At 42.7% G+C, this 24,104-nt stretch overlaps 1 protein-coding gene across 1 annotated transcript in view; it reads right to left on the reverse strand.

Moving 5' to 3' along the window:
- The window catches only part of LOC147309198 (cadherin-6-like), a 71,057-nt gene extending 49,779 nt beyond the window's left edge, over positions 1 to 21,278 (reverse strand). Inside the window, exons 1-2 of the mRNA XM_086273607.1 lie at positions 21,179 to 21,278; positions 14,052 to 14,391 (exon numbers count right to left, since the gene is read on the reverse strand). Coding sequence (XP_086129733.1) covers positions 14,052 to 14,273 — 222 coding nt within the window. The 5' untranslated portion in view covers positions 14,274 to 14,391; positions 21,179 to 21,278. The remainder of the gene's footprint in view (positions 1 to 14,051; positions 14,392 to 21,178) is intronic.
- Between the last annotated feature and the right edge of the window lie 2,826 nt (positions 21,279 to 24,104).

A 24,104-nucleotide genomic window follows, 5' to 3' on the forward strand; every position in this document is an offset into this window, starting at 1 on the left:
GCGGACCTTGTTGATCCGGGCGACGTCCGAGCCGGCATGCCTTCATATTTATCTGTCTCGCTCATGTCTGCGGTAGGCTTGCTTAGCATAGGGGGTCTAGCCTTAGGACCCTTACTGGATACAGACGCCCCAGGCAGGAATCGAACTTGCGATCCTCTGTTCCAAAGGCGTGTAGTCTAACCACTACGCTGGATAGCGTAGTGGATAGTATATATATATACATATATATATATATATATATATATATATATATATATATATATATATATATATACACACACATGTGTGTATATATGTATATATATATATATACATACATGTGTGTATATATATATATACATACATGTGTGTATATATATATACATACATACATGTATGTATACATACATATATACATACATGTATGTATACATACATATATACATACATGTATGTATACATATATACATACATGTATGTATACATATATACATACATGTATGTATACATATATACATACATGTATGTATACATACATACATACATGTATGTATACATATATATATACATACATGTATGTATACATGTATGTATGTATGTATGTATGTATGTGTGTATATATATATATATATATATATATATATACATACATGTATGTATACATATATATATACATACATGTATGTATGTATGTATGTATGTATGTATGTATACATGTATGTATGTATGTGTGTATGTGTGTATATATATATATATATATATATATATATATATATATATATATATATATATATATATATATATATGTGTGTGTGTGTGTGTGTGTGTGTGTGTGTGTGTGTGTGTGTGTGTGTGTGTGTGTGTGTGTGTATGTATATATACAGGGGATTGAACTACCAGAAGGCAACATTGCAGACATAGAGGACAGTTACAAGTACTTGGGGATCCCGCAGGCAAATGGGAACCATGAAGAGGCCGCTAGAAAAGCTGCAACCACCAAGTACCTGCAGAGGGTCAGGCAAGTCCTGAGGAGTCAGCTGAATGGTAAGAACAAGATCCGGGCCATCAACACCTACGCCCTGCCCGTGATCAGGTACCCTGCTGGGGTAATAGGCTGGCCAAAGGAGGAGATAGAAGCCACAGACATAAAGACAAGAAAGCTCCTTACCATGCATGGAGGGTTTCACCCCAAGTCCAGCACCCTGAGGCTGTACGCTAAGCGGAAGGAAGGGGGCCGGGGACTGGTGAGTGTCAGCACCACAGTCCAGGATGAGACAAGGAACATCCAAGAATACATTGGGAAGATGGCCCCAACTGACCGAGTGCTCAGTGAATACCTCAGGCAGCAGAAACCCAAGAAAGAGGAGGGAGACGAGGAACCATCATGGAAGGACAGGCCCTGCACGGTATGTACCACCGGCAGATAGAGGAGGTGGCTGATATCCAGAAATCCTACCAGAGGCTGGACAAAGCTGGACTGAAAGACAGCACAGAGGCACTAATCATGGCAGCACAAGAACAAGCTCTGAGCACAAGATCCATAGAGGCTGGGGTCTATCACACCAGGCAAGACCCCAGGTGCAGGCTGTGTAAAGATGCCCCAGAGACAATCCAGCACATAACAGCAGGGTGCAAGATGCTAGCAGGCAAGGCATACATGGAACGCCATAACCAAGTGGCCGGCATAGTGTACAGGAACATCTGTGCCGAGTATAACCTGGAAGTCCCGAGGTCAAAATGGGAGACGCCCCCAAGGGTGGTGGAGAATGACCGAGCTAAGATCCTGTGGGACTTCCAGATACAGACGGACAAAATGGTGGTGGCTAACCAACCGGACATAGTGGTGGTAGACAAACAGAAGAAGACGGCCGTAGTGATCGATGTAGCGGTTCCGAATGACAGCAATATCAGGAAGAAGGAACACGAGAAGCTGGAGAAATACCAAGGGCTCAGAGAAGAGCTCGAGAGGATGTGGAGGGTGAAGGTAACGGTGGTCCCCGTGGTAATCGGAGCACTAGGTGCGGTGACTCCCAAGCTAGGCGAGTGGCTCCAGCAGATCCCGGGAACAACATCGGAGATCTCTGTCCAGAAGAGCGCAGTCCTGGGAACAGCTAAGATACTGCGCAGGACCCTCAAGCTCCCAGGCCTCTGGTAGAGGACCCGAGCTTGAAGGATAAACCGCCCGCAGGGGCATGCTGGATGTTTTTTTTTAATACACACACACACACACACACACACACACACACACACACACACACACACACACACACACACACACACACACACACACACACACACACACACACACACACGTATATAAAATATTGGTCAGATTTATTTCACTTAAAATGATTTAAAAAATTGAAACCAGCGAATTAAACTGCAGTTTTAGCGACAAAAGAATGAACCTGGATGGAACTGGACATGTGCTGTTTGAGTTTGAGTCAAATGAAACCCATTTGATACCTTAACCTGCAACTTTTCCTGCTCTAACTTTTCTTCCTTGAATCAGGTTACAGTGCATCACCCCTTCACTCTCTGCCTGTGTCCTTTGTGCTGCTCCTCACCTTTTTTCTCTTGTTTCTTTGCCTTGGTTCTTTTGTTCGACCTGTCCTCCTGCCCTTAATTGTTCACTCTTCACACCACACAATATACATCTCCTCAGTTCCTTCTGTTCTTTCCTCGCTGTATGTCCTCCAGTCGTTCCCTCTCTCCTTTTGATCCTTGCTACCTTTTCTGTCCAGCAGTGTTCAGTCTGAGTCCATCTGTCAGTCTGCAGGGCTGCAACACCGCCATACTTTCACAAGCCGATAAAGCCTGCAGACATTTCAGCACAGCACATTTCCAGAGCAGAGTATGTGTTATGGACTCTGTGGTGTCCCACAGACATGAAAGATGCTGCAGTCTTTCACGTTTCTTCACAATCATCGTCGCTGTAACGATGCTACCATATTCATTAGATGTCACAAAACATTTTCTGCTTACTGTTATTTCTAACAGTGCCTGGCTTTCTCTATTGAATGTCTCTCTTAATTCTATGTTTGGGTTCATGGATGTCTCTGGATGAATGGAGCACTCACAAGTACAAAGCGCCAGGTGTTCGAATAGTGGGGGAATATTGGGATTTGGCTTCCGGACATGGAACTGGATTAGAATAGGATGTAGGCAGCCAAGTGCTGTTTGCTGTTTTACATGGACCAGGATGATGAAAGCATCATCAGAGTACATCTGTAGGTAAATCCACTACTGTGTAACTTCATATTAAAATAAATATTTAAATACATACATAAGTAAATAAATAAATAAATAAATAGGTAAATGTCAGCACTCTTTGACATCAGAGATACAAAACATGAATTTCTGCATAACCATATTTTGGCTGTTTTACCCTCCTCCCTGTTCATCTGTATTTGAACCATATCCAAAGCACCCAGCAGGCCACCTGCAGGGAAGGCGGCACCACAGCGGGGCGTAAAAGTCTACTGACGCTGCCTTGGTCCTTGCTCGTTTATTTCCAAACTTATTTTGGTTTTGTGCTGTCAGACAGCAGCAGGCTTCATACAGAGCACCACAATACCTGCAGGCTACGAGCTACTGATCAAACAGCAAAGCTCCAACTGTCATCATGCACTGTGAGTTACCCTCACTGAAAGGCCTACAAGTTGTATTTGTTAAACAGAGCAGCCAGTTAGATGGCAAATCCCCATATAATCCTACTGTCTATGTACACGCTAAGTGAACTGTGAAAGTGCTGTGGTCCATTTTCCAAGCACAGTGTCACTGAGGCTGCTTTTAAATGAAGAGATGGTGTCGAACATTAGGCCTGGGGACCAGACTCAAAACCTCCACCTCCAAAGAAATGTCAGCAGGAGTCCGAACTGCAAAAGAAGCGTGTATTCTCTGAAAAGTGGTTACAGGAGGTGAGCTGGCTTCAAACAAATGATGAATGCACAGAGATGTGGTGCAGAATATGCTGTGAAAATCCCACTCTAGCAGACAAAAACACTGCCTTTTATATGTACGCAAATGCGCGTTGCAACTTCTTATCTGGTGCGCGTCTTTTATTTTGACAGCAAATGCGCACCTGCGGACCACTTATGTGCACCCCTGCTTATAACTATGACTCTTACAAGTGTGGTATGTATTGTCAACAAAGAGATACAATGGTCAACAAATCACATGCTCAGACATTCCGCTGCAATCCAAGAAAACTCAGGAATAAATTAGAAACAAAGTAACAGAGCTCTCTGTCTGGAAACCAGGGGCGGAGCGTGGGGGTGGCTTACTGGGCTTAAGCCCGGGTTGTTTTGTCAGAAGCCCGGGGTCTTTAGGAGTGTAATTTTTTCATAGTTAGATGCCTGTCTGACAACTGTATAAAACAAAAACTACACACAATATTTGAAGCACATAGTGCACACTGTGGGAATTTACGACTGTGCGTGAATCCCCCCTGATATTGGTATGATCCAAGCTCAGGCACTAAGCAACTGAGCGAGGGGGCGGGGCAGCTGCTGCCTGTGAGTGCGCTGTTGGAGAAACGGAGCCAGCCATACTAAGGAGAGCTTAAGTTTGACCAGGTACCAAAGCAAATCATTCGTACTGTACAAATAATGTAAATATGACGGTGCATCACGAAAGATTGATATCAAACTGATCACTTGACCCATGTTACGTTACGTTACTTGCTCTTCAAGTGAATCAACAAATGGCGAAACTAAAAGCTGAACAAATGCTATTTTTTTTTAGAGTCTTAGCTTACGTGTTCAAAGGAGCTTGCAAAGAAAAGTGTCTGGACTTCTTTAAGTTGCTTGAAGACGTTTCACCTCTCATCCGAGAAGCTTCTTCAGTTCTAAGGTCAAATGGTGGAGAGTCCCGGATATAAACCTAGTGGGAGTTTCCCCCACAGAGGGACAAAAGGACCCCCTGATGATCCTCTAATCACCTGAGCCAAGGTGTGAAACTGGGCGTGGGTCCCAATTAGGGCTGCTACAAACGATTATTTTGATAGTCGACTAGTCAGCGATTACTTTTGCGATCTGTCGACTAATCAGATCATCATCCATTGAACATAAACCATACAGCTTATTGCACCAGCAGCATCTGCTCTTATATAACTATCATTAGCTTACAGCTTTAAGTGTTTAAGGTCTGTGCTAACTAAAAATAAAGACAAGATGATAGTTTATTAAATTTTAATGAAATTTGCAGATTGTTTCGGTGGAGTTTAATAAACTCCTTGCTATCTAAAATATAACAGGACACCGGAGTAGATTCTCACACTTCTGATAATCAGCTGTCTGCTTGACGTTTATTCAGCTGTGTAAAAACTATAACTTTAATCTCATCCAAACAGATTTACTCAGGAACAAATAAAACACTGAAAAAAGCCAAACAACATTTTTAAGTTATCTAAGTGACTTATATATCATGTTTAACCTGAGTAGTGAAAGACGGCGGTGGGTTTGAAAATGATCTGCTGGGAGTCCGGTGTTCTCACGGCTCTAGTGAGCCTAGCCCCCGGCTAGCTATTGAGCTAGTGGGTAACAGATGCCTCCGAAAACGTCGGAGCGCTTTTGAAAATATGCGGTGTCTTGATAAACTGAGCCGATATTTGAGGTTTACACAGCTACATTCTCGCCTGAAAATATGTTAAACGTTTATTTTGTGACCCAGAAAGAATAATAAGAGTAATATTAAAACTAACTAGCTGCCGCCATTGTTGGAAACTAAGCAGGGCCGCGATGGGCCGCGCTATGAATTCTGGGACACAGTTTCTTCTTCTTTGGTGTTTAACGGCAGCTGGCATCCTTGAACATGCAGTGTTGCCATCTTCTGTTTCAGTCCATTATTACACTCTTAAATCTTACTACTTATTCCTGCGTCTTTTGTGATCTTACAAAGCTTCAAACGACGCGTCGACTATTAAATTAGTCGTCGATGTTTTTGATAGTCGACGTAATCGTGACTAGTCGACTAATCGTGGCAGCCCTAGTCCCAATCAGCCAGTTTCGGGTGTGCTCATTGTGAAACCTGGCCCCACCTTATCATGCGAATTCCTGAGGTCAGATGGCCCAGGATGTGAGTGGGCATTAAGGCGTCTGGGAAGGGATCTCAAAACTGGATTATAGATGGCAGAGAGTTGGTGTCGTAAACCCCCGCCTCTGTTCAAAGATGGTCGCTCACAGTGGACATAGATGGCTTCTTTCACTCCTCTTTCGAACCATCTGTCCTCTCTGATGGAGAGAGGACATCTGACCTGTCTAACATGTAAAGGCAACTCATTCCACAATTTTGGTGCTGCCACAGCAAACGCCCGATCCCCTCTGAGCTCACGATTAGTCCTGGGCACGCTCAGGAGGAGCTGGTCTGCCGACCTGAGGGACCGGGAAGGTATGTATGGATGAAGAAGCTCAGAGAGGTACAGAGGGGCAGCATTGGACAAACATTTAAAAACAAATAAAAGCAGCTTAAAATGGATCCTAAACTGCACGGGCAGCCAATGAAGTGAATATAAAACTGGGGTGATATGCTCGTATCTACGAGTGCCAGTTAAAAGGCGTGCAGCAGCATTCTGGACTAACTGCAGTCGAAAAACAGAAGATCGACTCACCCCAAAATAAAGAGAATTACAGTAATCCAGCCGAACGGTTACAAAAGCGTGGATTACTATTTCAAATTGCTGTCTCGTAAGAAAGTGCTTAATTTTGGCCAGTTGCCTCAGATGAAAGAAACTAGACCTTACAACCAACCCGATCTGGCTTTCAAGCTTAAGCTCAGGATCCATTTTAAAACCCAGATTAACAATCTCTGGTTTACAGAATGATTTCAGGGATTGCAAATCAACACACGGAACAGCAGTGGAGGCAGGTCTGAACACCATTACTTCAGTTTTAGAATCATTAAAACAAAGAAAGTTTAGCGCCAACCACGACTTGACGTCCTCCAGACATGTTTGTAAACGATTTACAGACGACCCATCTTTCTTTTTAAGAGGAACATAAATCTGGCAGTCATCTGCATAACAGTGAAACGAGAGTCTGTGTTTTCTAAAAATTGAGCCCAATGGAAGTAAATAAAGTGAAAACAGGATAGGGCCCAGAATGGAACCCTGTGGTACTCCATGAGACAACGGAGCTCGGGAGGACTCACAGTTTCCTAAGCAAACTGAAAAGGTTCGGTTTGTTAAGTAAGACCTGAACCATTTCAGAGCCACACCTGTTATACCGACACACTGCTCCAAACGTGAGATTAAAATTTCATGGTCTACAGTGTCAAATGCAGCAGTTAAATCGAGTAAAATAAGAATGACACTTTCACCAGAATCACATGATAAAAATATATCATTAAAAATTCTTAAAAGTGCTATGCATTGCTTTAAAACCCATCCATCCATCAATTCGCTTCCACTTATCCTTTTCAGGGTCGCGGGGGCGCTGGAGCCTATCCCAGCTGTCCAGGGCGAGAGGCGGGGTACACCCTGGACAGGTCGCCAGTCTGTCGCAGGGCCAACACACAGGGACAGACAACCATTCGCACTCACATTCACTCCTAATGGCAATTTGGATTTTCCAATTAACCTATCCCCACAAGCTGCATGTTTTTGGACGGTGGGAGGAAGCCAGAGTACCCGGAGAGAACCCACGCAAACACGGGGAGAACATGCAAACTCCACACAGAAAGACCCCGGCCTGATGTTGGAATTGAACTCAGGACCTTCTTGCTGTGCGGCAACAGTGCTAACCACCGTGCCACCGTGCTGCCTGCTTTAAAACCAGATTGAAAAATCTCCTGAACATTTTGTGCATTCAAGTATGAGATCAATTGGTCATATACAATTTTTTCCAAGACTTTAGATAAAAAGGGCAGCTTAGATATTGGTCTAAAGTTCTCAACAACGTTTGTATCTAGCCCAGGTTTCTTAAGAAGTGGTTGCACAATTGCATCTTTGAAATTCTTTGGAACCACACCTGAAGTAAGGCTGCTATTTAAAATGGTTAAAATAGTTGGACCTATGGTAGAAAAAACTTCTTTCAGAAAAAGGGGAGGGATAGGATCATAAGGTGAGCCTACAGGCTTTAAATGATCCACCACCTCCTGTAGCTGAGCAAGAGTAACAGACTCAAACTGTTGAAAGACAGCTGAGCAAACTGGAAGATCAGAGGGGTCAGATGTGGGCAAAATAATCTGCGCCCTAGCCGAGGCTACCTTGTTTATAAAGAAGTGCAGAAACCTTTCACACATTTCAAGTGAAGGCTCAAAACTAAGAGCAGAGGGAGGGCTTAAAATAGTCTCAATTGACTTAAACAATATGTGTGGTTTCTGATAATTCACCATAATAATGTTTGCAAAGTGTTTCCGCTTTGCTTCTTTTATTGTAAGCTGATATAAGGCCCAGCACTCTCTTAAACTTTGTAAAGAGACCTGTAAGTTATGTTCTTTCCATCTCCGCTCAGCCCTACGACATTCACGCCTCGCAGCACGGGTTTCATCGTTCAACCAGGGTTCAAGCTTTGTCTTAGGATGCTTAATTTTTACAGGGGCGACAATATCCAAGACAGTCTGACAAGTGGTATGAAACCAAAAACTGAGTTCCTCTACGTATTGGAGTGTCTCAGGAATGGAGAACTGATTATAGTAGGTGGAGAACCATGCTGCCGTGGAAGAATTTAACAAACGAGATGTCTTTGCAGGGACAAGCCCCCTGAATTCATTTCTAGATAAAGAAATGTCAAACAGAAGCGGCATATGATCAGAGAAAACAGGATCGGAGACTTTCAGATTAAAAACAGGCAATGAGTGGGCTAAAACCAGATCGAGAGTGTGGCCACACTGTTGCGTGGGTGCAGACACACATCGAACTAAATTAAAAGAATCAGTAAGATTCAAAAAGTCTTTAACCATGGACTACATATGTACCGTAATTGTCGGGCTATAAGCCGCTACTTTTTGCACAAGCTTTGAACCCTGCGGCTTTTAGTCAGGTGCGGCTTTTCTATGGATTGTCCATGATTTTTGTCATATCGTAAGACGATTTGTTTTGTGTGTTCCGCTGTTGTACGGCACTACGTTGCCTGGCAGAAGGATCGGGGTTCAAGAGTGGTATGTTAGTCACATGTCCGTCCGCCAGGCAACGTAGTGCCGTACGAAGTAGCTCGAAAAACAAACTTCAAAGTAGCGCTACGCGTTCAGCGGGAAGCGTGGATGATGAGCGGCGATAAACTTGCGAAAAGCAAGTTATGCTCAACTCCACCGGTGGATTCTGACAGCGTGGAAAAGTGTGAAAACATCCACGATCACCAACGGATTTCTAAGGGCTGGACTGCTGCATGATGGAGAGGAGGACACCGCCACGGCCCTTCTGAGGGTGTTCGACTCCGACACTGACAACGAGGATTTCTTTGGTTTTGTAAGTGACAACGAAGGAAAGAAGCGGAGAGTGGATGACGAAGCCATCCTGAGCCTGTTAGTATCCGACACTGGAGGAGAGGACTTTGGTGGTTTTAGAGCGCAGGAAGAAGAGAAAGATGGTGAATGACTGACTTTTCTTCTTGTTAAAGCCGTGTCACTGCACCTGAGCCTAAAAGGTAGTCCGGATCTATTTTTCTGGTGTGCTGCAGGTTATTGTTATGTACTACATGTGCAAATATGTACCCATAACTTGTTTTTCAAAATATTAATAAAAGGGGTGTGTCTCCAAACAGCCATCTCTTTCCTGACAATTCCCTTTGTGCATATTCTCTTACATATGATGAGTCAACATTGAAACACCTGCGGCTTTTAGTCAGGTGCGGCTAATGTATGTACAAAACAGGATTTTCCCCTGATTTTAGCTTGTGCGGCTAATATTCAGGTGCGCTTTGTAGTCCGGGAAATACGGTAAATTAAAAGAATCAGTAAGATTCAAAAAGTCTTTAACCATGGGCTTATCTGGACAGCACACATGAATATTGAAATCCCCGACAATAAGAAAGGAGTCATATTTTATCGTGACTTCAGTTAGAAATGCAGCAAATTCCTTTATAAAGTCTTTACTGTATTTTGGGGCCCTGTATATTATTGTGCACCATACAGGGGGAGAACAGGCTATTTCAAACAGTAACAGTTCAAAACTGGAAAAATAAAATTCCAATGAAACCTGCTTGCACTTGTAGCGATCTCTGAAGATAGTAGCTACTCCTCCACCTCGACCAGATCTGCGTGGGACATTAAAATAGCAGCAGTCCGAAGGCAAAAGTTCTGCAAAGGCGCTGGAATCAGCAGCAGTTATCTGCGTCTCAGTTAAGCAGAGAAAGTCCAAGTAGTGTGACAAAAAATATTGGATAAAAGTCTTATTCGATACCGATCTGGCGTTTACCAGGCCAAATTTGGCCGGAGTTGAATAGTCACTAGACTTTGAAGCTCGCGCAACGTAACGCAGGTTTTGCATACTCACTCCGCGCCGCCGTGGACAGGGAGGCAGGGAGCGGCCGGGCGGGAACAGCCCAGAGCCAGCGAGCGGCACCAGACACTCATAGGACGGCCTACGAAGATGCCAGGGAAAAGGGGCGCGACAGGCAACGCCAGGGACAGCACAACCAAACGCCAGACAGGCCTTCAGTTTCACCAATCTCCCTTCACTAAAACTAAAACTTCCTTGCACAGATTCCATGTAGTTGGAAACTGAGCCCAACAATCGTCAGTCTGTGAGTACATTTTAAATGAAAGCTGTTGGCGTAATGATAACAGCAAATCCATATTTGCTTAGTATCAGGTTTTATGTTGTTAATACACCCAGACTATAGGGGGAGCTAGAGAGCTAGAGTGAGTTACCTCTGAGCGGACTGTGATGTGAAGTTTGTTTATATGTGAACCACAGTTCGATAAAATACCTTCTCTTCAAGTAACGGTGTCATTATTGAGAACCCACAACAACATAAAGAAACAAGACATGGTGTCAGAAGATGGACTTGAAGAAAGGTAGCGGACTAAAATATAGCAGTACTGAGGGATCTGCTCGAAATGTGACATTTGAGAGGCACAGATTCTTCACATGTGTACAGAAGACAGGGGAGACAATAGATCAGTATGTCACAGAGCTGCAGAACAGGAGTAAAACATGCGAATTTGGAGGACTGACAGACTCTTTGATAAAACACAGACTTGTGTGCGGGACTCCAGACAACGGTCTGAGAGAGAGGCTACTGAGAGAGGAAAATCTTGACCTGGAAAAAGCATTAACACTGTGCAGAGCAGCTGAAACAGTGAGGGCACAAGCTAAAGAACTGCTTAGTGACAGCTGCAGAGTGGATGCTGTCAATAAGAACACACACAGAGTCAATAAGGAGAGTGCTGCTGCTGAAATAAAAATGCAATTAAAGCCAGCAAACAGGGACAGAAAAGAAAAGACTTGTGGTCACTGCGGACTGCAACATCCTCCTAAAAAATGTCCAGCATATGGGAAGAGATGCAATAACTGTAACAAAAATAACCAGACAAATAACTAGACACTTCATCAGGATTTTGGCAACTGAAGCTGGACAAAGCAAGTTCAAAACTGTGCACGTTCAACAGCCCATTTGGCAGCAACAGATTACGGCGACTGCCATTCGGCATTGCTTCAGCACCTGAGGTGTATCACAAGACAATACACATGATCTATAAGCACCTAGAAGGAGTCGACGCGTCGATGGATGACATCATTGTGTGGGGAAGCACAAAAGCTGAACATGACATGAGACTGAGAAATATTCTTGAAGCAACCAGAAAAGCCAATCTGAAGCTGAACAAAGAGAAATGTCAGCTTGGGGCGAAGGAACTGACATTCGTTGGAGATATCCTGAGCAGTGAAGGCATCAGATCAGATCCTCAAAAGGTGTCTGCAATTGAAAACATGCAGAGGCCGCAATGCAAGAAAGATGTGCAGAGATTTAATGGCATGATAAACTACATGGGAAAATTCGTACCCAATCTCTCAGAAACTGAGACAGCTAACTGAAAGGAGAATCGAATGGGAGTGGAATCATGAACACGAGAAAGCATGGCGTGCCTTGAAAAAGCGGCTTACAAAAGAACCAGTTCTGAAGTTTTATGATCCAATGAGACCTATTAAGATCTCATCAGATGCATCACAGAGTGGGCTTGGAGCTGTTCTTCTGCAGAAGTATGATGAGTGGCAGCCTGTTGCATATGCATCGCGATCCATGACAGACGCAAAGACAAGATATGCACAGATTGCTCAGCATAACATACGCCTGTGAGAGATTTCACCAGTTTGTGTCCGGGCAGGCCATCAGCGTTGAAACTGACCACAAGCCACTGATAGCATTGTTCCAAAAACCACTAAATGACTGTCCGCTGAGAATCCAAAGAATGATGATCCGGCTGCAACGTTACACGCTTAACGTGATGTACACACCTGGCAAGCTGATGTACACAGCTGACACATTATCCCGAGCTGTTGATCCGAATGAGCCAGCAAACACCAAGATGGATGATGCAAGAGCATATGTGAGCATGGTCGCAAGTGCACTTCCTGTTGCAGAAGGGAAGATGGAGCTCATCAGAACGGAGACAAGCAAAGATGGATCATTACAAGCACTGCGCAAAACCATCATAGATGGATGTCCCAGCTGTAAGCAACACTGCTCACCTGTTATTCAAGAGTATTGGAACTGCAGAGCAGAACTGTCTGTAGTGGATGATGTGATGTTCAAGGGAAGTAAAATTGTCATCCCAAAGAGCCTGTGAGGAGAGATGCTCAAAAAGATACACGCAGGGCATCTAGGCATGGAAAAATGTAAAAGGAGAGCACGTGAGGTGATGTACTGGCCACGGATTAATCAGGATGTGACAAATGAAGTGTCGAACTGTTCAACATGTCTGACATATCAAGCAAGAAATCCTGCCGAGCCACTAAAGCCACACCCAGTGCGAGACCGACCATATCAGAAAGTGGGGGCTGACCTCTTTGTGTCTGGAGGAAAGGACTATATTGTGGTCACAGACTGCTACTCTTTGTATCCACAAGTATGTAGACTGCAAACGACAACAGCAGAGGCTGTAATCACTTCGATGAAAGCCGTATTTGCACGACACGGTGTGTCAAGTGAAGTGTTCACAGACAAAAGCCTGCTAGTATACAACACAACGCCACTTGAGTGTGGTATGTCACCAGCACAGCTTCTTATGGGACGACGCCTGAGATCAAACCTGCCCATTCAGGATAATCTGCTTAAAACAAAGGAGGGAAACAGCGTGAAGAAGTTCAAGGAGCAACAGAAAGCAAAGCAGAAGTTCTATTATGACAGAGGAACTAAGAACTTACCTGAACTGCATGCTGGGGATCAAGTGAGACTCAAAGACAAATCCAACACATGGCACAGAAAGCGACAGTTCTAAAGGAAGATCAACCACGATCATACATCATTCAGACAGAAGATGGAGCTATGCTGAGAAGAAATCGCCGAGATCTTCTTAAGGGACCAGTAGTAGTGGAGCAGAGGTTGGAGGCTGCTGAACAACTCCAACACACACATGAGACACTATCACCTGAAACACCTACACATACACAAGAACAAACACTGAGAAGATCTGTAAGACAAGTGAAGCCACCTATGATCGACCAGATGTAATGTGTTGGCATGCTGTTTGGAAGATGATGTCATAGTATCTATGTAAGTTTCACTATGTTTGGTTACTAGTGTTGAACTGACCATGATTGTTGAAAACTAGTTGTGCTGTTAACATTAAATTGACAAATCCTGGTTTAACAAGTAAGAAAAACAAGAGACTGTTTAGGTTTGTGAAAGTAGCTATGTTATTTAATGTTATTGTTTTAAAAAAGGAAGACGCACTGACAGAGGCGAGGTGACACATGTGAACTACAGTTCGATAAAATACCTTCTCTTCAAGTAACAGTGTCATTATTGAGAACCCAGAACAACAATAAGAAACAACACAGTTGGTACAGTATCCCTGATACTGCACTGTGATCAGCTGTGGTAAATCATTATGCTTTCTGCTAATTAAGAGAATTTCATTTAATTTGGGAATATGTCATCCTGAGTGTACCTTAACGGAAGCACAGATCTTACCTTGCCAATATACTGGTAGTCAGAGCCTGTATACTCCTCCTGCAGGAAAAACTGGTTCCACATCCAGCCTCGCCTCACTCGTTTCAGCAACTTCTCTCCTCTGATGGCTGCTTCTATTCCCTCTCCATCTGCTATGTGTGTCCTCCGTCCATTTAAAGCCAGTGCATCATCAAGGGTCAGGCAAATACAGAGACAAACAATGCCCAGGATAATATTCCTCATCTTTGTGATGGAGATGTAGAAGTCACAAATGTTCTATCTTCCCAGCTGGCTCACTCCAAACTGGCAGATGGGTCTATCTGTCATAGTCCTTCCAGTTTTGACTGACAGTGGAAAGGATCTGTAAATAAGTAAATACAAACAAATGTCAATTCTGCATTTAATAACATTCATCCTGAGGGCAGTTCATCAACTTCTTGGCACTTTACGGCCCGATGTGGGAGTGCAGGATTTTGTTACACGAGCAGAAACAACAGAAACAAACGCTGTCTGCAGCTAACATTTTCAAACATAGGCGTGAAAGCAGAGTTCCTGTTATTCCAGCATGCACTGCACTCTCATTCACTACGCAGGGAAAATGCTGAGGTCACACGGTACTCTGCTCAATGCCTGTACACCCATAAGCCTTAGTTATGGCAAAAACACAGTTCTTAGTCACATATTGTGTTTTTCTTTCCAAGCTTTCACTTCCAGCAGGTGATCTGTGCAGTGACAACACTAAGTGTGAAATTAGTGCTTCATCTGAAAATAACTTCTGTCTGTAAACAGGATGCTCAGGTCTAATTATTGGTTTAAATTGACAAAAAGCCTTATAACCTATCCTTACATTTGACCTGAGAGGTGGCTCAAGACCTTTGCACAGCACTTTAACTATTTGAAATTGAAATGAATCAATCAAAAATCAGCCCATTTAACTGAATTTTACAGCATTCGGTTTGCTTTGGGAGTGTGGGATATTTAGCTCACTGCTCCTTGTACAACCGTCAAAATCATTGTTGGTAGGTGTGGGACTTCACCAAGGTTTTCCTATTTCACCAACTCTGTTCATTATTTGTACAGCCAAAATCAACTCATCATGTCTGATGAAGCTACCAAAACTACAATAACGTCGAGCTTGCACTGGGGTGATCAGCAGCAGAGTGCGAAGCCGCCGAGGTTCTTGGTCAGTTAAGGGTAAAGTGCCCTCTCCAGGTAAAGAAAGGTGGTTTGTTGGTGGTGGGGTCACCACCACGGCAGGTACCGTGGTTACAAGGAGCCATCAGGCTGAAGGAGGAGTCCTCTTGGGCTTAGCCCGTGGGATTTTGGAAGCAGCCAATAGGTACGGGCAGGCCAAGCAGAATGTGTCTTGGCCAGCGACTGAATTAGAAACTCGGGTGTGGGAGGAGTTTGGAGAGGCCATGGAAAACCCCTTTCAAACCGCCTCGAAGGGATTCTGGTAAAGTGTCAAGCAACTTAATAGGGGAAGGTGGTGCTCTACCCACACTGTGTATAGTGTGTGTGGAGTGCTGCTGACTTCACCTGAGGATGTCACGAGGTGGTAGGAATTCTTAGTGAAATATTTTAATCCCATGTTTTTCCCCCAAATCTGAGTCGTTTTGATACCTGATCTAAATATTTGAAAACAAAGTGAATGGTCCAAAAAGACAAACTCCTGTTCAAACGACCAAGTTTTTGGTTACATAATAAGTCCATTCTTTCCCCGGAGCATGAAAAGACTGCAGCAGACACAGACCTGCTCGTATGCACAGCAAACACACTGATGTGGATCTATGTAAGCAATCTGCAACTGTTGGCCTGATGCTGAAAAACATACTGAATATGCACACTCATATGTTTTAATATAAATAGTATATTTTACTTCACTTTTGATAGGGCTGTAGTATTTTGTACACTTAAAAACTGATTTGATAAAGCCATGCGCACTCATTGTCATGGTTGGCTGTGTGGCAGGCAGGCAGGAGTGGTGGACCCAAAATGCAGGACTCTTAGGAAACGAGGTTTCAACTGAAAATGCAGCTTTATTGCTGGAACAAAACTTCAACACAAAATAAAACTCACAAAAGCAAACAAAACTCTAAACTGAGGTGCAGGAGGACTGGAAATCATGAACACACAGCAAGTTGCGGGTACAACGCAACAGGGAGCACAGGAAAACACAGGGCTTAAATACACAGGGGAGTAATCAGGGAATGGGCAACAGGAGGGAGACACAGCTGGGAGAAATTAGGCTAACAAGACAGGAGAAAGGTAAAACTGAACACATTGACATGAGACATGAACTTTCAGAATAAAACAGGAAACTAACAGACACAGAGAACCAGAACGGACACTGAACTTGGCAGGCAGACTCACGAGCAGACACAGTGACACCATGGACAGACAGAGGGAACACAGGCAGAATAAACAAGAATATAGAAGAATATAAAGAAACACAAAACACCGAGTCCTCAGACTCAGGACCATGACGATCACGTTGAAGGATCTAGAAGGAACGCTTACACAGAAAATAGTCCACTGAAAGGAAACGTGCTTTTATCATTTATCAGGCCCCATCAGACCGATCGTCATCGGACTAATCCATGAATCACTGGTGTTGTGCGTTGGCCTTGCAGAGCTTAATTTGGATGATAATGTAACCACATCAGTTCTTGTGTTCAGCACTAGAGTGCAGCCCTGACAAGCAAGACTAGTTATCAGCTATTGTAATAACTCAGTGTTGATACAGTTGAACAGAGTCGTGTCAGGTAAAAATGTTTTCCTTTCCTGCACACTGAAAATGCTTTGAGACGACACCGCTGAACTGAACAAATTCAGCATTAAGTCATTAACTTTTAAATGTCCTGGTCACTGTTGCCCTCTCTCTGACGTCCTCTGCCTAATGCAGCCTCCATTTGTCCTATTAGGTTGCTACTATATGAATAAGCCTGAATTGAGCCTGGTGGAGAACACACACAGACTCATGGATTCTGACTGGACATCAGCCATTATTACACAGTGAAGAAACCTGGAGCTCTCAGGTTTTACCGCTCAAATGGATTTGCCCATTGTCTAACTATTCTAGTGTATGTAGGAGTGTGTACCAGTCACCGAGGGGTACGGCGCATGTGCAAACATCGAAGTCAAACTAACCAACAACCATCTATGACTTTATTCTTCTTCTAATATCTTCATTGCTTCTTGACTAAAAGAGAAAAGTTACAAATTCACATCTTACCACACATAATCTCATCTCAATCTGGATATTCCAAATCAAGAGATGATGAAGAAGCCTGCATCTAAGTGATTAAAGTAACTGTTAGTGAATAGCAGCTTAACTGTGTGTGATGATCAAAGTAACAGTTACACTGGAGTGTGCTTCCTCTTTCATCCAGAGGAGCTTTGAAACAGACAGGTTAGTGCTGGAGAAACATCATGTCACAGGGCTTAAATACACAAATGCCAGTGCAGAAAGTGAGTGCTATAAAAGGAGACAAATAATAAAGAAATTGCATTCAGATTACAAGAGGAGAAGCTAGTGGAGCCTTCCTGCCCACTATTACTCACATACTGCAGAAACAAGCAGCCAACATCCTCCTAAAAGCAGACTTCAAATAAACACTTTGGTTTTTAATTAGACAAGCACCAACGGGAATTTTTTTGTTACCCCCCAATAACAATTTTTTCTTAATTCTTTCTACAGATGATAACTGGCAGCATATATTACTAGTACAACAAAAGACCTGCAGTAACACCTGCAGTACATTACAGGATCTTCTCTGTCCTGTCTGGAAGCTTTTGCAATCAGAATTATGACTGTTTGCTTCTCCAGGATGAGTCTATAAATTCTTTGCAGGCTCCTCTTCTTCGTGTGTTTCTTTTACCTGTTTATTTATTCATTTCCATTTGTGTTATTTCAGTTATAACATTATATATGTTGCATGACTAAGTCTGAGCTGACAGGCAGGGGGGGAAAGGGATGGGGGAGAAAATATAATAAACGCACAGAGCACAACACAAACATACAGTACGAATTTATAGAGTAACCCCCCCCCCCCCCCCCCCCACACACACACACACACACACACACACACACACACACACACACACAAGGAAGGACAGGTCGCAGTACAGCCAGCAAAGCCACGTGAACGGCCCTACACACTGAATCTTCTCTCACTTACACAGTGGTAGGTGAAGAGCTTATTGGAAAAGTGTCCGCTACAGAGACTTCATCGAGATATTAGTCAAACCTTTAAATGACAAAGTCCATACAAATCAAACGTCAACCAGGCTCACAACGTGGGTCACACACACACACACACACACACACACACACACACACACACACACACACACACACACACACACACACACACACACACACACACACACACACACACACACACACACACACACCTTGAATTTAGACTCTTGATTGACAGATTTTTAAGGGGAACTTTTTTCTATGAGTTAATCCATCCATTCAGTTTAAACATCAGAACTAGGTACGGTTATGAGGAAACTAGAGAAGAACTCCCAGAATTCCAATCCTCATGGAACCATGCAGGGTGTTTTTTGGGTGGGGGGAGGGCTCCTTCAAGCTCGGGTCCTGAGGGTTCTGGCAGTATTGTTCCTAGGTCTGCACTCTTCTGGAGAGATATCTCAGATGTTGTTCCTGGGATCTGCTGGAGCCACTCACCCAGTACTGGAGGTCACTGCCCCAGTTTCCAGGCCCCTCTTCTGTGGAACCAGCTTCCAGTTTGGATTCAGGAGACAGACACTATCTCTACTTTCAAGATTAGGCTTCAAACGTTCCTTTTTGCTAAAGCATATAGTTAGGGCTATAGTTACGGTTATCAGATAAATCAGCGGTCTCCATCCTTTTTTGTGCCACAGATCGGTGTAATGTCAGACAATATTTTCATGGACCAGCCTTTAAGGTGTGGCGGATAAACACAACAAAATAAAATGATACGAATGAGACAAAAACTGTGGTATTTTGTAAATATAATAATAAATTCACTGTGTAATTGTGTAATTTTATTAGCAGCGTCCTCCTGAAATGCACCAACAACATTGACAGTAACATCCTCCTCTCTGCCCCTTAATGCCCTCTGGTCGCTATGGTAACGCATAAATATTTCTTTCAAAATAAGACGCACAACTACAACATGGGAAAAGACCCAGGGAAACAGAGTTAACGATAAAAACCCTGAAAATCATAAATTTCAAGTCTCTCCCAGTACCAACGTGGGATTTATGGTGTAGATAGCTATGTTGCAAGGCAATGTAGAAAGTATGAGGTACAACCAGTCCGTGGGCCACTCTTGCTTGTGCCAGCTGCAGAGAAGAGCAAGGTTATAACATAGAAAGAGCTGAAGTGAAACCTGTTTTTTTTTTATCGTTGAAGGTTTATTCAAGGCTCTTCCCGGTGAACTGTTGCTAACATTATTACCACATGATATGACAGAGGTAGGCTGAACAGCTTGCTCACATCTCCCCAAGATGCCAAACCAGAGGTCAAGAGGACAAGCTTTTCTTGTTACAAAACGGTTGTGGTATTCTGCTGTTATATTCAGGAGGTTGTGCAAAATGACAGTACAACACAGAATTTCATTGAGGAGCTGTACCTGATTCAAATCCTATTTTCACATCCGTAAAGGACAGAGAGCAGCATCCTTTTTTATTCTCTCTAATCTGGCTTTGATGAGCAGCAGTATTTGCAAACGCAGCATACTACACCCAGAGAGCTGTAATTGGAGGAGCTGTCAAGCAAGCCAAGAAGAAAGCTGATGTTGTCTTCAAACAACAGTTTACCAGCTCTCGTCCTGACAGATGCAGCTGAAAACCTGTCAGAGTAAAACTGTTCTGAATGCTCTCTGCAGTGTGTTAGAAGCTGCTGTTCCAGAGTTCTCTGGAGCCAACTGTTCTCGAGGTCTTGTACAACAAACACATTCACACTGAATACACTGAAGACGCTGAGTCAATGAATCAGCTTGAAAAGGGAGCATAGAAACACGCGCTCTATATCGAAAAGGGCTGATCAAGATGATTTTTGATCTACTCGATCATTAAATACCACTGTGTGACCCAAACCTGGCAACATGTTCAGTCTGAGAAAACACGCACATTTAGCATTGTCTTCTGTCCAAACGCTGATGGACTGGATCTTATATAGTGCTTTTCTAATCTATACAACTTGCCTCATTCACCCAATTAAACAAGCACTTTCTTTTTCCAAGTGCTTTTGATATAACGTCCACACTCATTCGTGCTCTGATGGATGCATCTGAGAGGTTAGTAACACAAACATCCACAGCAAATTAGCAAAGGAATAATATTGTATTCAGTGAGCGGGATAATCCAACTACTGTAATTAGATCCGAACTTTATCAGAGGAAGTAGTGATAGAGACTCTGCTACAGTCTGTGTAGGAGTTTCTGCCCTGAGAAACCACAATGACCGAAACAACGACTAACGCTACATCATTAACATTGTAGTGTCTTTCAGAGATTATATATGGTATAATATATAATATACATATTATACTTCTAAGTTCACAGTCACTAAACATAAAGTTCAGCACACATTAACATAGATAATAACATCTTATAGATGAAGAAGCAGAAAACCAATTCTTAAACAAACTTCCAGAACCGTAAAGAACAATGTCAGAAGCATCTTCTTTTATTTCACTGTACCTGTCGGGTTTACCACTGCGCTGGTCTGTGACCCACACCTGTTTAATCCTATTAGTCTAACAATTCAAGATTATTTTTTTAAAGGTTTTTTACATTAGATATGAAATCTGTGGTCTAGCGTGGACACAGAGTCCACAGGAATAAAGCGGAGAATATATGAAACAAACGCGTTTTGTTGGTGTTTATTCAAACAGACGAAATAAAAGCTGCTGATGTTTACGGTCAGAATTTATCGTCACTGTTACCAAACAGCCAAACGGAGCGCGCGCGTGCCTGCTGCTCGCGGCTAAAGCCCAAATTAAATCACGCATCTTCTGCCAGCTTGTAAAGGGTCCACGCTCAGCCTGCTGTGGAAAAAACACCAAACTCAAAGTGTTCAAATAGACACGAACACCTCAGCTTTCCGTGTTGTCTCAACCTGTTGTAAAAAGACCCGGTGGCACTTACCGCTGTGTGCGGAGCGTTCAGAAGGACAGTGACTGTAACGGAAACGGAGTGCTGTTCCCCGCGTGTGCAGCGTCTCTCTGCGTGGAGGCTCTACCAACCCCACTCATCAGCTCAGCAAACTGAGGGTTTACAATATCTGCTGATTGGTCATTACAGTCCCGCGTGTGTACGCTCACGTGCACATGAACATGAGTTAACCAAGCAGCAGAAAACCATTTCATCCAGCCGTAATTTCACGGCCCGGTTTACCGCATTGTTACAACAAATCTGTCAAATCTGTGTTAATAAGAAGACTCACAGCCTGAAGGACGGCATTACTGAGAATTACTGAGCTGTGATACGTCTGCTGGTTTAAAAGATGTTATTGGGCCCCAAATCTACTCTGTAAAAACAACAACTGTAATTTAAGAGAATATCTCATATAAATGTACAGAATTTTTCTAAGTAAAATAAAAAGTAATTAAAAAATTGCGAAAAAAAATGGTACCTGTGAATAAACATGATTTTCACATTTTTATGGAAAATGTATTTATTTTTATACAAAAAAGACTAAAAATTATGGTTGCAAGATTAACATAATTTTACAGCTATTTTTATTTAAAAGATAAAACTTAACTTGTAGTTTTATGCTGTACATACATAAAATTGATACACTGGGTGTAAAATGACACAAAAATGACAGTAAAATAAGTTTCTGTAATTGGGTTTTTTCATTAGTTAATGGATATTTTGTGTAATTATAGACGTTGAATGGGGAAAATGGCATGAATGTTTTTATAATTATATCACATCTACAAGAATTAAGTTAAAAGGTATGACTGTGGTAATTAACAAAATTGGTAAAATTACAAAAAAATAACAAATTAGAAATGCATAATCTACATTAGTCTGAAGATTTCAACATATGATGCCTGCTTAAATAAACCAGATGCAGTAAGTATACACACGTTTCATGTAAACATTATCTGCAACCTTCTCTTTGGCTTTAACTCAAATAATAAAACATTTCAGTGACATAAAAAATGTAAATTTTAATCTTATGTACTGTACAGCCTATATATATTTAAGCCTATAATAAGCAAGTAGCCCAATAAGTATAAAAAGCAGACAATACTGCATATAGTAATAAAGGTGTCAGAGAGGAGGAGAGAGGAAGTCATCCACAACCGTCTGCACCCCCAGCCCATGGACCACTCGGAACTTAAAAGGCTGTAAAGCCAAATACCACGGTGTGATCCGGGCGTTGGCATCCTTCATGCAATGGAGCCACTGCAGCAGAGCGTGGTCCGAACAGAGGGTGAAGGGGAGGCCCAGGAGGTAATAGCTAAGGGAGTCTGACATCTGGATGGCTAGCCACTCGTTTTCCACGGTGCTGTACTTGGCCCCGTCAGGAATATAAGGAATATTTGAGGCTCTATGGGAGTTTGCTCTGCTTTGCTCAGCAAGAAGTCGGACTCATTCTTGGTGGGTGTTGTTCTATGCCAGGGCTGTCCTTATTAATAAATTCTGTTCATAGTTTTCAGGGCCAGAATTTTGAGGCATATCGTATTTAGGTGGCAAACTGGTGCCCTCAGAATCTCATCTGTACTCTGAGAATCTCAGAAGTGCTTTTGTTGGCTTCGTCAGGAGGCAGCCAACAAGCTGCTGCCCCACAAGGAGGAGTTTGTTCCTCCAAATACATTTCAGGAGGTAGTTTGGGAGAATGGGGTCTGGGCCTTTCTCCTTATTTGTGACTTGGCCCCAGATAAGGAGAAACATAGACAGACGGATAGAATGATGCTAAGAGCGGGATGCAAAATATACAAATTCTACAGAAGGTTCCACAGAAGCCCTGTAACAGACCAGTCTGTAAATGGGACAACATTAAAACTAGCATTAATAAAATGTATCAGAAAATCCCAGTGTTTGTTTTTTTGTTTCAGCTTTTATCTTTCAGCCCCACTTTTTTTTTTGCTACCAAAATCAAGAGGCACGACAGTGTTGTGCTTTCAGACTCACCACGTGAAAAACGTCTATGAGTTGTAAACTAATGAGGAACAAAGTAAGGAACTCTTCCATATCCGTTGGTCCATATAGTAACTGACAACCAAAACAACCACTTCAGGCCTGAGAAACACAATTTATGAAGTTTATCTTCAAACCATGTTCTTACTTAGATTTTAAAAAGCTTTAAAAATAATCACGTCCCATGTTCTTGAGACTTTTCACCGGGCACAAACGTTTTACACCAAAGTCCTGTTGTTTCTCTAATTTAAGGATTCTCTCAGGCTTAGATCCCCCTTAAATCAGTCACACCACTCTCACTGACTGCCTCTGGCTGTTTACAGCGCCCTGCCAAGTCAAAATGAAAATCTGGAGTCCTGACTAAACAAGGATAAAGAAAGAAAATTAACTTTTCATTTGGGTTTCACTTTCATTTTCCACAGCATGATGGTGTAGTCTCGGTAAATCTTCTTAAAAACTAAACTGAGATTTAAGAACCCTTTAGTATGCATGGATTGCTATTTTCTGTTGTATTCACCCTCCTTAGTAAGTAAAACTGGCTCTGTAGGAGCAGTGCAGCAAACGATGTGGCACAACTGTTAGAATTTGGAAAAGGGTGCAGAAAATAATTTGATTAAGACTGAAGCATCTTTTCCAGTTTATAAATTTAGCATTTGAATTTATTGTGAATCTGCCTGCTCATTTACCTTGTATTAAAAACCCTGATACTTCATTGCAGCAGTAGTAGTAGTTGGAAAAACGACACACACACCTTAAAGAGAGCCTTGTGCTTGCCCCAAATGGATACAGATAACAGCTAAACAGATGTGGAGTAATCATTGAGACAATAGGTGCCAGTGGACAGCACATTCTGATTTAGTTTCAGCCTCAGCTTTTGACTAAAGATCATTTCGTTTTTGTCATAATTTAGGCATTATTTTAG

Source organism: Aulonocara sp. 'chitande type north' Nkhata Bay, linkage group LG18 (assembly GCF_057382095.1).
Source record: "Aulonocara sp. 'chitande type north' Nkhata Bay isolate Kocher_YH1m ecotype deep benthic linkage group LG18, A_spYH_male_GT1.1, whole genome shotgun sequence".
NCBI lineage: Eukaryota > Metazoa > Chordata > Actinopteri > Cichliformes > Cichlidae > Aulonocara > Aulonocara sp. 'chitande type north' Nkhata Bay.